The sequence below is a fragment of the Homalodisca vitripennis genome, chromosome 3 (genome assembly GCF_021130785.1).
Source record: "Homalodisca vitripennis isolate AUS2020 chromosome 3, UT_GWSS_2.1, whole genome shotgun sequence".
Taxonomy (NCBI): Eukaryota; Metazoa; Arthropoda; class Insecta; order Hemiptera; family Cicadellidae; genus Homalodisca; species Homalodisca vitripennis.
In genome coordinates this window covers 170,585,001-170,601,852 of record NC_060209.1, presented here as the reverse complement: position 1 = coordinate 170,601,852, position 16,852 = coordinate 170,585,001, and the positions used below count along the sequence as shown (strand labels likewise).

Here is a 16,852-nt window from a genome sequence, read left to right as displayed (position 1 = left end):
TGTAATTTGCGGAAATTTATTTGAAGCGTCATCATTGAAAACTGTTTATCTTCATGAATTTTTTCATTAACTTTCCTTATCAAATCATCGTTAACAACAGAAAGACAAACCACTCTGAATCTCATCGTGGACATTTGTTCGATCTTCAACGCATATTCTGGCTCACTTTCTCTCCATTCCATCACTTGTAGTGTCTTCAACATAAATGTCTTTAATTTAAGGATAAATTTCAGCCGGTGTCATATCTTTTGCACTTTAAATAGAATTACAGAACAAATCTCACAGCTAGCGGTATCATTAATAGTCTTAAACATTATAAATGTTCTCAACAACCAAAATGGTGTTAGTTGACAGCCAGTGAATAAGGAAGACGTATGTGCGCATGCGAAATGCTGACTGCAGCGCTGTAATGGCTGTACATTGAAACTGTACTTACTTTTTGAATACGCCTTGTACATTCTGTTCATTAGCTAAAAAAACATAGTGAATAGAATACAAGAAAATAGAAAAAAATCATTACAGTTCCTTCATTTAAGATAATATTTCTTTAATAATAATGTGTTTTAATGTTTCAGATTTGTTTGTAAAAATAATGGTGTACTTTTTGAAAACGACTTGATACAAATTGGTGTCAAATGTGAGTTCCGGCAAAATTTGGGAAGGTTAGGACTTTTCTACGGAAATAAGACAAAATTTCCTCTTCAGGTAACACATTTTATATTAATAGTTATATTTTTTTAAATATTGACAGCTTGAGCTTATTGGTAAACTAGAGTCTATAGTAAAACAAAGTATCATAAAACTGTTATGAATTATTAAGGTTTCATTGGTTAAAGAAGGGTGAAATTCAGTTTTTAGTATGAAAGTGTTTTTACAAATTATAAAAATGTTCACCTTCTTGACATTGAGTCATTATGAGTCATTAAGTCAAACACAAATGGAATATTTGTGCATCCTGAGCTCTTTTTCAATGACAGAAAAAGAAAGAGTGGGAAAGAGAATTTTGTACTGGGAGAATCCAGAGTAGTAGTGAAAAAGAGGTTGCACTTTCACTGATGTATATTCCAACTACTATCTTACATTAACAGTAACATTATATCTGCACTGTATAGTTCATAACCTATAACTGGCAAATGAATGGTAACTAGAACTTTTTGCAGTCATCTTTTTTATCTAAGTTTTGCTATTGAAAACTACATTTAAGTGGATGATACTATATTAGATTAATCTGGAGGATATTAATTCCTTTCTGAACACATATTTCAAACATCTATTTCTTGTTCTACAGGTCAATATGCATATTTTTGTAGACATTGTAAAACAGATTTTACATTGACAATATTTGTAACATATTTTATAATAATTTCATCAGATTTGACAACTTTCTCAACATATTTTTATATTGATTACAAACAGGTATGACAACATGCTCAAGAGATTTTACATTGATTCTAAACAGATTTGACATTCTCAACATAGTTTATATTACTTTCAAACATATATTACATTTATTTAAAGTTGTACATTTATTTCTAACACAATTAGCATTAATTTTAAATTGATCCTGAACAGTTAATTAAAGGTTTTCTTTCTGTCCTTGAATATCGCTTTATGGTTAATTTATGTAGTATTTTGATTAACCCCAAAATTGAGCCAGGAGCCTCATATTACAGGAGCTTTCATACATCACCGTGAGTCTGCTGTATATACTCGTAGATAACAGCTGATATGCGCTAAGCAAATTGCAGATTGTTAAAACGTGTTATTCTTGTACTTTCTATATAACAACCCATAAATAAGATAACCAAATTACTGTAGTTTTATAAATTATATTTAGTTTATAGTTCATATTTTACATGTCTTATGTTGGTGGATCACAGTGCGTCCGTCACACCTATGCGTAGGCTTCAGTTTCTCAGTGGTCAACAAGCAGATGTTCGCTAATTTTTCTTTATCTCATAATTTATATAGTTGTATAAATATTCTTCTATTGAATACGTATATGTTTATATTTAAAGAAAGTTTTGTTGTGGCGAAGCCCATGTTTGAATTATTTGCTAGTCACTCCAACTGGCCAGATTTGTTTTGATTGTTACAAACAAACCATCTAGCGTATTATATTCTTAGTTAGTTTTTATGATTCAAGATGGCAAGAAACCATGTTTTAACATGATAATTTTAATAAGGTAGGAAGAACAGATTTACATTTAAAAAATTTGAAGAATATTCCTCTTCTTTTTCATAGACTGTTTTCTTTTTGTTGTCTCTATGATAAAGAAGAGCAATATCCTCCCAGTCTGGTAAAGGTAAGTCTGCTCTTCCTATCCTATCTAAAAAAATTTTTATTATTTACTTATGAATAATATTTAGTTATTATTTATACAGAAACCAAAATTGACAAACTAGTTCTCCACATTCTGCAGATTCATTGAGTTTGAACCATATGAAACAGTGTCCCACACTTTTTATACTTTGCAGAATCTTTTATTGTGCTTAAATTCTTAGGTCCTCAACAGTTCAGGCATGACTAACCCTGGGTAACTAGTCTTAACTTTTTCATGTGGTACTAGCTAAGAGGTAATGGAATTGACAAGTGTATGTAAACATGTGTGCATGTATGTTAGTACACAACCTGACACGCTTATCTGTAGTGTAAAGGTTACAATATGGAATGATATGTTCCAGAACCTGTCAGCAAACCTGCAGAACCCGGGTGAGTGGGTCAACAAGCTCAACATCCAAGTGAGGCCTGTGGAACCAGTGCTAGAGGCTGGAGCCCAGATACAGCAGATGGTTAATGCTGAGTGTATAGAAGACTATATAGGTCCGTACACATTAATCCTTTCCAGTTTAGTTCATTCATTAAAACATCGAATAGTGTCAAGAGTATTAGACTTATTACTAATCAATTCGATTCTATAACTAAAAACAAGTAACACTAACTAAGTATGTCACCCGCAAGCAATTTAATATATTAGCCCCTTTTTTCAGCAAACTTATACAATGAATAAAATGGCTTTTTAAGCAAATATTCTTTTAATTCTTTTTAAACCCTACCAAAATTTGGTCATAATAAAATATTATTTGGAAGTTGGTGCATCAATTTTATTCCAGTATAATAAGTCTGTTTTTCAAAAGGTTCTAAATTAGAGATGTAGCCTCGAAAAGTGTTTTGTAAATATGTATAAAACAATATGAATAAACCTTTTAACACTTTTTTTAACTTTTATTTTTCTTACGATGTACATTTTGAAATCTGCGATTTGAAGTCTAGTACCTGAAGATGAAATCGCAGATTTCAAAATGTACATCGTAAGAAAAATAAAAGTTTAAAAAAGTGTTAAAAGGTTTATTCATATTGTGTTTTATACATAGTTCTAAATTATTATTTTTTAAACTTTTTTTTCATTAGTAGAAGCAAAGTGTAACGTTTTCAATGTATTGCGTGATGGGAAGGTTTTGAATTGACTGCACAACATAATGTTGATCATTTATAGGTTTTTCCAATTTCACTTAAAGTAATAACTGTTATATCTAAGTTAAAAAAGATAAAAATTGAAGAATTGAGTGTTAGTAATATTAACAGTGATTAAAGACAGCCAATGTCATGTGCAGACTCTCCAAGTATGGTGGTGACATTCCTGTACAACAATGTTCCGCAGAAACTGACCATGAAGCTACCGCTCACACTCAACAAGTTCTTTGAGCCAACAGAGATGAATGGAGAGTCTTTCTTTGCCAGGTGGAAAAACTTGGGAGGGTAAGTCGTTTTGATAATGCCTAGTGATGGGCAAATCCAGAATTTTAAAATCCCAAATCCGATTCCGAACCTTAAAAAATCGATTCTAAAATTTTTAATCCTAATAGAATTTTTTAGATGGTTTGATTTTAACAAAATTAGCTCCAACCACTTTTTAAAATCTATAACCTTTGAAGACTATATAATAAGAATAATATAAAAAGTAATTTAAGAATGCAACTGTATTTTAAAGGACGTTTTAGAGGTCCAGAGAATTGTTATATATTTTACACACTATCTTATATCCCCTGCTTTTTACTTTATCTTGATAGACTATAATATTAACAAAAGTAAGATATTGTTTGTACCCCTTGAACAGCCGACATTCACACTTAGACGCGTGGCATTAAACAAATGTAAACAAAAAATACAAATGTTACTAAGTATTAATAAAAACAATACTTTTCCAAATGGCTTTTATTTACATTTAGTAATATTTTAAAAATTTCCAATTACTCCCAAGAGGCTTCTCTGTCAACAAACAGTGTATAGTTGAAAACTTGAAGGAGGAGAGTTTAGTCCGCGTTGAGAAAAGTTTGTGACGGCGTATCAGCAGCAGGAGGATTGGAGGCAATGGAAATCACTAATGAATTAGTTCATGCTGCCAAAAATTCCCACGCCCACTACTCGGAGCACTTGGGCAAAACAACGAGAAGAAATGAAAGACAAAATTAATTCTGAGAAAGAGAGGAAGTAAGCTGCAATAGAAAAAAAAGAATTGGAAGCACAAAAATTCCAGGTTTTGTCCGACGCCAGGAAAAGGGCAGCTGAGTTAGACGATAAGATACAGGAACTTAGCAAAAAGTGCAAATCGTAATTCACTTTTATTCTAGACATTTTTATCAATTTCTTTATTTATGTGTACAAATATATATTTTTTTTTTGTATAAAACTGGTACCAAATAACTTTTCTTATAACAAGTTGTATATAATTTTTATACATTTAACGTTTATATGTTATTTTAATTTCAATAAAATTGCCTTTTCTTATGTACTAATTAAAATGTGAACCTGTGATTATGTGAAAATTTTCCTGTGGAAGAAATTGATCGAAATAATAATAATAATGTGTTAAACAAGAAAATAATTTAATAATCACGCAAGTGTACTTCATAGACTCAAACGAGTTAGCCTTAGCCAACGTACGAATCCTGTCACCTTGCATCTTGTCTAACCTGTGTCAACAAAGTTCTCTTCAGATTTCAACAAACTTGTAAGTTAAAGAAAATTATGAGCTATGTGCATGCTAATTATATTGAAATTTGTCTTTGTCATTGCTTTGATGACTGTTATGATGATGTTTTGTAAAAATAATATGCCTTGTTATATTCATTATGTAGCAAATCGCACATAAAATCGGGCGCTCGCCGCTCATTTGCTTGCGTCGTAACCGAAGCCTATTGTTATTCCGTTCTTTTAGACGTTTCCGTCAATTCCTGCACGACCAATGACATCGTTAGTCAAATGGGAAGAAGTTTTATATTGTATTTTACCGCTCTGCCGCGTCTGTAGTGTTTTACGTCTCAACTTCGCCCCTCTCCAACACGATTTTGTTTGTACCGGTAACGTTGTTTTATGAAAACTTTCCGACCTTGAATTTTAATTTTTTTAACCGTGAAAACCGTGAATTAGCCGTTGAATTTGAGTATTTAGATTGAGTGGGAACCCTGTAAAAAGTATCCAATTATTCCAAGAGTCTTAAATAGATAATTTCTTAATTATGGTATCTATCTGTAGTTTTTTTATAAACAAAATACCTATTTATTGTTGATTTCTGTCTTCAGCTCTCTATACAGATATTACAAATATTTGGCAGTTTTAATACTGTGCAAGTTTTACCATTAAACTTGAATAATTAGAAACAAATTTGTTACATTGAGGGATAAAATATTTAGTTATGAAATTTTAAAGACATTATGAACCAATTGATTAGTAGCCTGCATATAAATGCTTTTATATACTGGAAAAATTCAATATGATTAAATTTCTTACAATATACAGGGTGTCCAGCAACCATTCGAACAAACTTTGCCACATTGTTCAGCAGGCCAAAACTAACAAATAATGCAATATAACAGGTGCCCTATTTCACTTCGTTTAGCGTCTGTCTGTCTGTATGTGTTTTTTTTGGGAAAAAAATTACTACTCAAAAACTACTTAAGATACAGAAAAAAAATTCAAACTGAAAACAGTTATGTTAACCTAGTGTTGGTCCTTTTCAGTGAAAAAAATAAAACAAATATCTCATTGCATTTCAAAATGGCGGCCGTTCAAAATTTTCAAATTGTATTAGCTTTGAAACTTTAACTACTTTAACAACAAATTCACCAGGATAACTTTTTTTAGCATATTTTATTACCAATTCAACAATTTTTTGTTTCAAAAAGATTGAATAACAAATAACTGAGTTACAGCACCAAACGTAAAAACAAGTTAATCCATTCATTGCAAGTACATACAACAGTGTAGTGGATTTTTTACGAATAAACTTTTTAAGGTTCTTTATTAAAATACTGAACAATTATTATAACCTAAAAAAAAATATTACTATCATTTTGTGTCCATTTACAGTAATCAATGTGTTACACACACACAAATAAAAAAGAAACAAAACTATTCACAATGCTCTTAAAAAAAACAATATCATAATATTACATGAAAACAGCTGACCAACAATCAGCAACCAAATCAGGTGTTTTAAATGAAGAGAAACTAATAAACAAACTATTAAGACATTGTTGAGCAAGTCTATGTTTTGAACGTGATTGTCACTGTTTGAATGTTCTGTTTCTTCTTTGTAACTCCTGTTAGTTTTTCCTGTTAATTTAAATTTCTTTTATTACTTTGTTTCTTGTACGATATGAACCGTTTTACTTTTGAAGAGTATGCTGATATTCACTTTGTGTACGGACTTTTGCTGGAGGCAATGCCAGATTAGCTAGCAGATTGTACAGAGAGCGCTTTCCCAGATAGGCTGCACCCAGTTCATAGCGTCTTCAGTGCCGTTCATATTCGTCTTAGGGAAACTGGACATTTGAAAAATAATGTTATAGAACGGGTAAAATCCGTACGGACTGTTTGATTTTGAAGAAGAGGTTTTATTATTCGTAGAAGAAAACCCCTCCACCAGCGTTCGGGGCTATTGCTCATAATTTGGATGTATGCAAAAGTTTCTGTGTGGAAAGTGTTAAATGAAGAATGTTTGTGCCCTTACAGACATCAGAAAGTACAAGACTTAGAACCCCGTCCCTTGGCCTCCACGGTCACCTGACCTCACACCCATTGATTTTTACTTGTGGGGACACATGAATCAATTAGTGTATAACCACTCCCATACAGAATGAAATGGATCTAGTAGCTAGAGTTGTTGAGGCTGCTGCAGTTATTCAAGACAGTAATCCTTTTGAAGAAGGGGTGAGAGAATCGTGCTTACACGCTTCAGAATCTGCAACGAGTTACAAGTACACCACTTTGAGCAACGATTATGATAGTTTTACAGTAATGTAATCATAGATTTCTTAATAAAAAATATCATGTTCAATAAAATTTTTCAAACACATTGAATTAATTACGCTGTTTCACACAATTGCCATGTAAGAAAACCCTATACCCAACCATAACGTAGCCATTTTTTTTTAAGATTTAAAAACCAGGATTCACAATTGGTTAAGAACTTTTTTTAAATTTACCTTAAAACAAATTTAAAAAATAAATATTAAATTTCAGGTTATAATATTGTTCACTATTTTAATAAAGAACCTTAAAAAAGTTTATTCGTAAAAAATCCACTACATTGTTGTATGTACTTGCAATGCATGGATTTTAACCTGTTTTTACGTTTGGTGCTGTAACTCAGTTATTTGTTATTCAATCTTTTTGAAACAAAAATTGTTGAATTGGTAATAAAATATGCTAAAAAAAGTTATCCTGGTGAATTTGTTGTCAAAGCAGCCGTTTCAAAGCTAATACAATTTGAAAATTTTGAATGGCTGCCATTTTGAAATGCAATGAGATATTTGTTTTATTTTTTTCACTGAAAAGGACCAACACTGGGTTTAACATAACTGTTAAGTTTGAATTCTGTATCTTAAGTGGTTTTTTGAGTAGTAATTTCTTTTCCCAAAAAAACACATACAGACAGACAGACGCTAAACGAAGTGAAATAGGGCACCTGTTATATATTGGCATTATTTGTTAGTTTTGGCCTGCTGAACAATGTGGCAAAGTTTGTTCCAATGGTTGCTGGACACCCTGTATATGTAAGAAATGTATAACACTGTAAAAGTCAGAATTTTTTTAAATTCATGAATTCTCAGAAATACGAGTGTTACACACTTAAAATTTTTATATGCTAAATCTGGAGTGCCGTTTTATTGGGCATGTATTGGATGAAAATACACAGTGGTTTTTATACCTACCATGCTTTCATCGATACATATTTCTGACTCAGGATGAAATGTTGTTTGGAAGAATGGTCCAAAGAATTCATGGATCATTACCCAAGGATCATAACTGAGATCTTTTTTCTCTGTACATCAGGCTCTGTGACGACTCTTGCAATTGTAATATTATCAATGGAAACCGATTATGTGACATTGTATTGCCATAGAATGGTTGAAATTTACAGCATAATTTAGACTAGTATTGTGACAGTTCCTGAGCTCTCTTAAGACCCATGTTCATCAATAACCCCCTGAATTTCATTTTTTCTTAAAAGTGACATCCCTCCACTGGCATATCGGATTCTTGGACCAAGATTCCCTGTGCGGGTCAATGAACAGATGATCAACTGAGTATTCCTGTTAGTTGCCTCAACCATCACATTTTATACGGTGACACTCAAAAACAGGCTGAAGAAATCCCAGGACGCTATGCAATTTGTAATCTCATAACGGCCTACCTAAATAACATGGACTTTGTAGTCAGAACATTTATAATATGAAAAAAACGTTATTAACACGCCACATGTTGAAGTGACAGATCCCAGTAATATCGTTTTAAAGAAAAATTAATACATATCCAAATGCTTTTTAGTATTTTATTTATTTATTGGACCTGTCGTTTGTAAGTCTGTCTGCCTGTCTATGCGGTAATACTTCATATAAAGGTCGTTAAGACTTGAAACGAAACTCGGTAGGTGCTTTCTTTTTGGAAGAACTCCACTTGATAGAAAGGTCCTAGAGATTTAAAACTTGAGACACAAGTTCCTCTTGCTTCAAGGAAGAATCCTATTGGCTTTGTGGTCAAAGGGTAAAGGGCAGTCTGTCTGTCTATCTGTGCTGTGATAACTTACGGTAGGGTGGTCCTAGAGATTTGAAACTTGGGACACAAGTTCCTCTTGCTTCAAGGAAGAATCCTATTGGCTTTGTGGTCAAAGGGTAAAGGGCAGTCTGTCTATCTGTGCTGTGATAACTTACGGTAGGGTGGTCCTAGAGATTTGAAACTTGGGACACAAGTTCCTCTTGCTTCAAGGAAGAATCCTATTGGCTTTGTGGTCAAAGGGTAGAGGGCAGTCTGTCTGTCTATCTGTGCTGTGATAACTTACGGTAGGGTGGTCCTAGAGATTTGAAACTTGGGACACAAGTTCCTCTTGCTTTAAGGAAGAATCCTATTGGCTTTGTGGTCTAAGGGTAAGGGTAGTCTGTCTGTCTGTCTATCTGTGCTGTGATAACTTACGGTAGGGTGGTCCTAGAGATTTGAAACTTGGTACATAGCTTCCTCCTGGTCAAGAAACAGCTCTATTGGATTTGAAGTAAAAAAGTAAAAGGGCACTCTATTCATCTTTGTGCTATCTCTTTCTTTTGTTACATTCTGTTTGGTCCTTCAATACTCCATTGTATCAGTTTATTTAGAAAAATATCTCAAACTTTTTTCTATTTCAGCATTTAAATATTAAAAAACAATGAATTTACATGCAAGAAAAACTAAGATGCGTATTAATAAGATCTTAAAGATAAGATTCCTCCCATTGTTCTATAACCAAAACTGATAGCGTAAAAGTGTGTGAAGTTTAATATTGTTCTTACGGGGTAAATTTCAGAGGTATATCAATACAACTGGTTCATTAACCTTGTTAGCACACATATCACACGGATTTATAGGAATATTGTAATCTGTCAATTGTATTTAATCCTAGTATAAATGTTATGCTACACATTCGTGATGTAATATAATGCATGATAGCTGTCAAACGATAAGTGTAGCTTAATAATTATACTATTACCAAAGCCACTAAGATTTTGTTTTGTTATAGAAACCCACAAAAATCACAAAAGATATTCAGGGCTACAGGCCCTATGGATCTGACAGCAACTCGGACAAAGGTGCTTGGTTTCGGAATGCAACTGTTAGAGAACATCGATCCCAATCCTGACAACTTTGTGTGTGCTGGCATCATCCACACGAGGACCCAACAGATCGGCTGCTTACTGCGTCTGGAGCCAAACAAGCAAGCTCAGGTAAGCATTGAAATAACATTACACCAAAATACGTAACAAATGCACAATAAACATATGGCTCATTTCTGCCTGTTCATTCTGGATGAGTGAAAAATTAATTAATTAATATTTATTTCCCTATAATATAAATCAAAATACATTACATTTTATTTTAAAACATAAAGAAGCTATTAATTATATGTGAAAAACAAAAATATAAAAGACTAACTAAATATATATATATATATATATATATATATATATATATATATATATATATATATATTAATGTAATGAAAAGGGGTAGTTACTTTTCATTACATTAATGTGTGTGTGTGTGTGTGTGTGTGTGTGTGTGTGTGTGTGTGTGTGTGCACACGTGCGTGCATGCTTGCTGGATACAGTTCCTTTAGGGAAATTAGGGTCTACATGGGCAAGTAAGCCTGTGTGTAGATTATGGTGCCGATAAATGGAATAAATTTTAGACGAAACAAAATTAATTGTAATACATTAAATTTAGAAATTTTAGAAACAATTAAATACAAAATAAAATGAAATGAACAATAAAATGTTGATGTTAAATGTTTTAGTGGATGATCTTTCTGTTAATAATGACAACTGAGCTTTAAGCTATAAAATAATCTAAATAAATAATATATTAAGATCAATATTTAAAAAGCAATATCAGCTGGATCCAAGAGCAGCAGGATGTGCAATGCATGACATGATGACATAGGGGTAAGTGAGGGGAGCAAGGTTAGGTCCGCCTGCTGTACCTGGTCACAATAATGGCCTCGACTTCCTCTTCATTGAGACTGATAATTTCCTTTTAAAAGTTGACAATGCCGGTGTTTGAAAAAGTTCTACGCCTTTATAGTTCAAGCATAAATTTTTGTAGAGCAGTTGAGAAATGTAATAGCAATTAGTAGTTGAAAACGATTGAATAAGATTGGAGGTAGTCATTCCTATGTTTCTACAGTATCTAGTGCTGTAATTATGAGTAATTGGAATGAAAATGTTGGTAAAATTATTGTACATATGTATTAATAAAGTTTTAATGAAAGTTTGCTGGACAGTAAAACTCTTGTCTCGTGGAATAGGGTGGTGGTCGGGCAACGCTTACCTATTCTAAAAGCCATGTTTAATATTGATTTTTGAATTATACTAAGTTTATGTATTACAGTTTAATTTGCTCCGCCCCACACAATAATACCAAAAGACATTATCAAAATACACACACACATTCAAAATAAGCTACTCTAATTTCATTCTTGTTCAGAATACAGTATAACCCCGATAAGTCGGCCCCCGTTAACCCGGAAGTCCGGCTAACCCGGACCGATTTTTAATTAAAAAATAAAAAATCGGACAAACATTTCAATAATAAAAACATAATATTTTTGAGTGGTATAGTATCCGTGAATCGATGTTGCATCAGTATTTGATGGGACTGTACGACAGTGAGTGTTTGACTCATGGCACACGGCAGTGGAGTGGCGGTCATTGTCCCGGATTCTCGGAAACAATAACAGACGCGTATTTCCCCAAATCCTCCGCGTATTTCCCCAAATCCTCTCCCACGCTACCGCCACGCCTGGCCCCTCAGTACCGTTCCTACCTCGCTCCGCCCGCTTGTGCCTGTGTTGTGTGTGTAGTGTACTGTATTGTTTGCTTCTGTTCTGCAGTCGTGCTTCAGATAGTGTGCTTCATTTGTGTTGTGCGTTTGTTTTTATCTACGCGATGGCAACAAAACGTAAAAATGTTGTAGTGACAATGGAAAAGAGACTAGAGGCATTAGGTAGGATTGATAAAGGCGAATCTTTAAAAACAATTGCAGCATCTTATGGTGTCAGTACATCTACAGTATTGGATTGGAAAAAAAATAGGATACAAATCGAAGAATTTTGTTCCAAGATGATAACAAAAAACAGTTTGGGCAATCGGTGTAAAGCTAAGAAAGCTAAAAACAAGACTCTTGACGACGCTTTGTATGTTTGGTTTTGTGCGGAAAGGGAACGTGGTTTGCCAGTGTCTGGGCCTATCATTCAAAAAAAGGCAATCAAGCTGAATAAACAGTTGCCTGATTGTGAACCAAATTTTACTGCGAGTCAAGGATGGTTGGATAGGTGGAAAAAACGGCATGGTATTCGCCAACTATCTATCACACGAGAAAGTCTATCTGGGGACAACAGCACTGATGATGACTATAAAAACAATTTTTTGGATTTTGTTAAAGAAGAAAATTTAAAGGCAGATAAAATATATAACGCCGATGAGACGGGACAGTTTTACAGAATGTCGCTGAGCAAAACTTTGGCCTCAAAAACTGAGAAAGACGCAAAGGGATACAAAAAAAGTAAAGACAGATTGAAAATAATGGCCTGCAGCAATGCTTCGGGGAAGCATAAATTTCCTCTACTCTTAATAAGAAAAGCAAAAAATCCGTGAGCACTGAAAAACGTAAATCGGTATTCTCTACCAGTTGTCTACAAGTCTCAAAGAAGTGCATTAAAAACTGGTTTTTTTATTGTTTTGTGCCATGTGTGACGAAATATTTAAAAGATTGTGGGTTGCCAATTAAAGTTGTCCTACTAATTGGTAATGCTCCTTCACATCCGTCTGCAGATGTGCTGGTCAGTGGGGACATTACCGTCAAGTTTTTGCCGCCTAATGAACAGCGCTATTACAGCCCATGGACCAGGGGGTTCTCGAGAAAATCAAGAAGGTTTACAGAAGACAGATGCTAAGCACAATCATTGACAATGAATGAGAACACGGTGTAGTTGAGATTCTCAAAATATTTAATATGAAAACTGCAATGTACATGATTGCAGAATCTTGGGAACAAGTGACTAGAATCAGCTTAATTACTCTTGGAAAAAACTGTGGAAGGGTGTTTGCGACTTGCCTGAAAATATAATTGAGCCAGTGGGGAACTGTAATATGGAAAATGACTCTCTAGACGATGTCCAGTCCCAAGAACTTTGGATATGTTCCAAAATATTGATGGCTGCTCTGAAGTCGATGGAAATGACATTACTCTGTGGTTAGGGGCAGACAATAACGGAGGCTATAAGCCACTTACTGATGAGGAAGTGACCGCGTCGTTTTTACCTGATTCTAATGAATCAGACGCTGAGGAGGCAGACGGACGGGGACATTGAAGATCCAGTGATGAGTCATGGAGATGCAGTGATGAGTCATGGAGATGCAGTGACCAAACTAAACGAACTAATGGTTTATTTCGAGTGGCAGGCAGAAACATCGCTGGCTGAATTGCTCATGTTGAAGAGACTGTGGGTTCGCACAGCACGCAAGCGGCAGACGACATTGGCACAACCAAAGCTAACTGAGTTTTTTACCAGGAAATGAACAGTTATAAATATACTGTAAGGATTAATAATAATTAAATGTGCATATGTTTGGTGTTTTTACAATTACAGTATAATGGAGTTTATCTGTAAGTATACCGTATTTTATTAATTTTTACCTAATTCTCCGGCTAACCCGGATTTTCGTTAACCCGGATCGGCCGTGGTCCCGATTAATCCGACTTATCGAAGTTCCACTGTACTAATTAACTCTTTAAAAGCAAAATTGTATTTTCTCAGTCTATTTTTCAAATACTCAACATGATCCGTCCATTTCATATGATTGTCAAATATAATTCTCAGATATTTGTAACTGCTAACATGCTGTATATTTCCACAATTTCAATTGGTGTTTATGTAATTTCAACAAGAGTAAATGGTCAAATCTGAGAGTTCATAATCTGAATGTAGTCAACGAAATAGGCATAAATTTTGTTTTTGAAATGTTGAAATATTTTGATCAAGCCATTTTTTTACAATCATCAAATCGAATCGCGTAGAGTATTTAGGCGTACCTCATTCCAGGTTTTACTCCTCGTTAAAATAAGAGTGTCATTGGCAAAGAGAACTAATTTACTTGTTATATTCAACTTACTTATATTATTGATATATATTAAAAATAATATAGGCCCAAGTATGCTTCCTTGGATCACTCCGTAATTAATGGGCAATTAAATCACTTCTGACACCACAAACCGTTATCTGTCGCCTATCAGTGATGTAGGACTGGAACCAGGAAAGAGCGCCGCCCTGAACACCCACAGCCTCGAGCTTATCTAAAAGTTTACAGAATCAAATGCCTTTTTTAGATCTAAAAAAAATTAACATTGGCCACCTTGACTTGATATTGCTAGATTTATGTCTCTGTAGACATCAAATAGAGCATCTGAAATGTTTTTGTCTGACCGAAACCCATATTGATTATTCAACATGATATCATGAGCAACAAGATATTCGACCAACTGTTCTTTTATTATCTTTTCTAGTATTTTAGACAGTACACTTAACTAAGAGATCGGTCAGAAATTACTTTTTTCTGAATATTCATCAGATTTATGAATTGGTATAACTTTAGCTATCTTAAAACTATTTGGGAAAATACCAGAACTGGTGCTCAAATTAATTAAGTGTAGTATAGGTTTGCAAAGAATGTTAATTTTCAATTTAAGTACTTCAGCGTAAATGCCATTGCAACTGGGGACAGAGCCCCCCCTCCCCACAGACCGGCAACATAACGTAAGATGTGTTCCTCTGTGACAGGGTGTAGTGTGAAACAACTGTTTTGTTGGTAATCCTCGTCAGCCACAACTGGATCTCCACCTGAGTTAATTTTGTTTCCTAATATTTCGCCTACATTCACAAAGAAGTTATTAAATTCATCTGCAACATTTTTAAAAGATCGTTGTTCACATTAATATTTTGGCAATATTTTTGAATCTAAAAAACATCTTTATTCTCCTCCTTCCCTGCCAATTCCTTAATAATTCCCAAAAGAATGTTTGGATTTTTTTCCTGATTGATCAATCTTTGTTCTGTAATAACTCCTTTTTGTTTGTTTGATCAAGTTACTAACATTTGCGTGATGTGCTCAAAAGTTTTCTCTTACAATTGGGTTAAGTGATTGTTTCTTTTTTAACCACTTTACTCAATTTATCCCTTTCACATATTGCTCGGATTTATTCGTTTGTGATCCATGGTTTTAATTCTTTCCTTCTCGTCTAGTAATTTTGTACTACCTTTTTTGAACTTTCAATTGAGTTTTTGATATTTTAACATAAGATATTAGCACAATTATTTACTTCCAGACAGTTTAGCACGGCTTCCCAGTTGGATCCGGCGAGGTTGTTAATGAGTAGTGCACGGTCTATGTACGTGCGAGGGGGAAATTGAGTGTCAGTGTCCGTGGTGGGATCTGTTATCGTGAGGGCAGTAATGTAATAGTCAGTGAAAGTCGTGTGTAAAATGGCGGTTTTCACCTTCGTCATGTCACTGTATCGTACAAAAGTATGGTCGATGCTGGAGTATTTTCAATCACTCTGGTAGGTTTATAAATACATTGCACAAGTCCCGCTTCAATGCAGTAGCTTTTGTATGCGTCAGTGTTAACGTAATTGTTTAGTAAGTCAAAATTTATGTTGCCTTGTAATATACACATTTTACTTTTTTCTACACCGTTTTAGTAGTTGTGTAACCGGTCCAAGAACATGTCTGTATCACTGTCAAAAGTCCTGTATCTATACAGGACTTTTGTAATGTACTAGCTCTAGCTAGTACATTAAAGTGTTTGTTAAAAATTGTAAAGTCTAAGGGAATACCGTAAACGTCCCCTAAAGCCACTCGTTTTGCTATTGAAGACAAGTGTTTCTTAATTTACACAATCTCACCATAGTTCTTGTTCTGTTGTTTGTGGTTTTTGTAACAGTCAAACTCCTCCAGTCCAGCCTCTGCCCTCCCCCACCCTTCAGCCAGCACTCTGTTAAAACTATTATATCCAACTGACATCTTAATGACTCTATAAATATAGCTAAGGCATCAAAGTTTTTTTTGTATATGATCTCATATTACAGTGAAATATATTAAGGCTACAAACACTAATACTCGTACAAAAATTACTGTACTGATTATGATTATTTAAGACTAAATATGAATTTTTTTTAAAAGTTAGAACTGTCATCATCGTCTTTGTTATTTGCTGTCATCAAAAACTCGCACAGCCGACCTGCCCAGCCTACAGATTTACTATAGCCCATTCAGTATACACAAAATTTGAAATGTCTAATTATTACTACATGCAAATTTGCTAAGAGCATCAGTAATCTAAATTAGTTTCATTTCAAGCTCAGATTTTTGTAAATTTAGTCCTTATATATCAATTTAAGTCTTTTATAGCAGCAAAAATCAAGGTTTCTAAATTTGTCCTGATTCTGAAAAACTATTTCTGTTTTACAAATTAATCTGCTGCTATATAAATTAGCCTACTCAAGTATGTGTTTCTGCACTAAATTCCATATCTCACAAACGCCTATGGATGATAATAACATTTGGTACTCATATGTAGTTAACTATGCTGCATAAAAAATTAATGAATTTATAATAAAAAATTATCAATTCATTGCTCCTTTTAGTTTTAGAATAATGAATATGTTTATTATTTATATGATTAAATTACTAAAAAGAGTTTTAAAATGTAGAATTTTCTTTACCAGATTGAGATAAAGGTATGACACTTTCACAGTATGTGTACA

At 33.7% G+C, this 16,852-nt stretch overlaps 1 protein-coding gene across 1 annotated transcript in view; it reads left to right on the top strand.

Annotated features, from left to right (window-relative positions):
• LOC124357764 (AP-2 complex subunit alpha) overlaps positions 1 to 16,852 on the top strand; it is an 82,785-nt gene that overhangs the window by 65,193 nt on the left and 740 nt on the right. The window contains exons 16-19 of the mRNA XM_046809802.1: positions 576 to 705; positions 2,686 to 2,824; positions 3,616 to 3,760; positions 10,053 to 10,257. Of these exons, the coding sequence (XP_046665758.1) occupies positions 576 to 705; positions 2,686 to 2,824; positions 3,616 to 3,760; positions 10,053 to 10,257 (619 nt within the window). The remainder of the gene's footprint in view (positions 1 to 575; positions 706 to 2,685; positions 2,825 to 3,615; positions 3,761 to 10,052; positions 10,258 to 16,852) is intronic.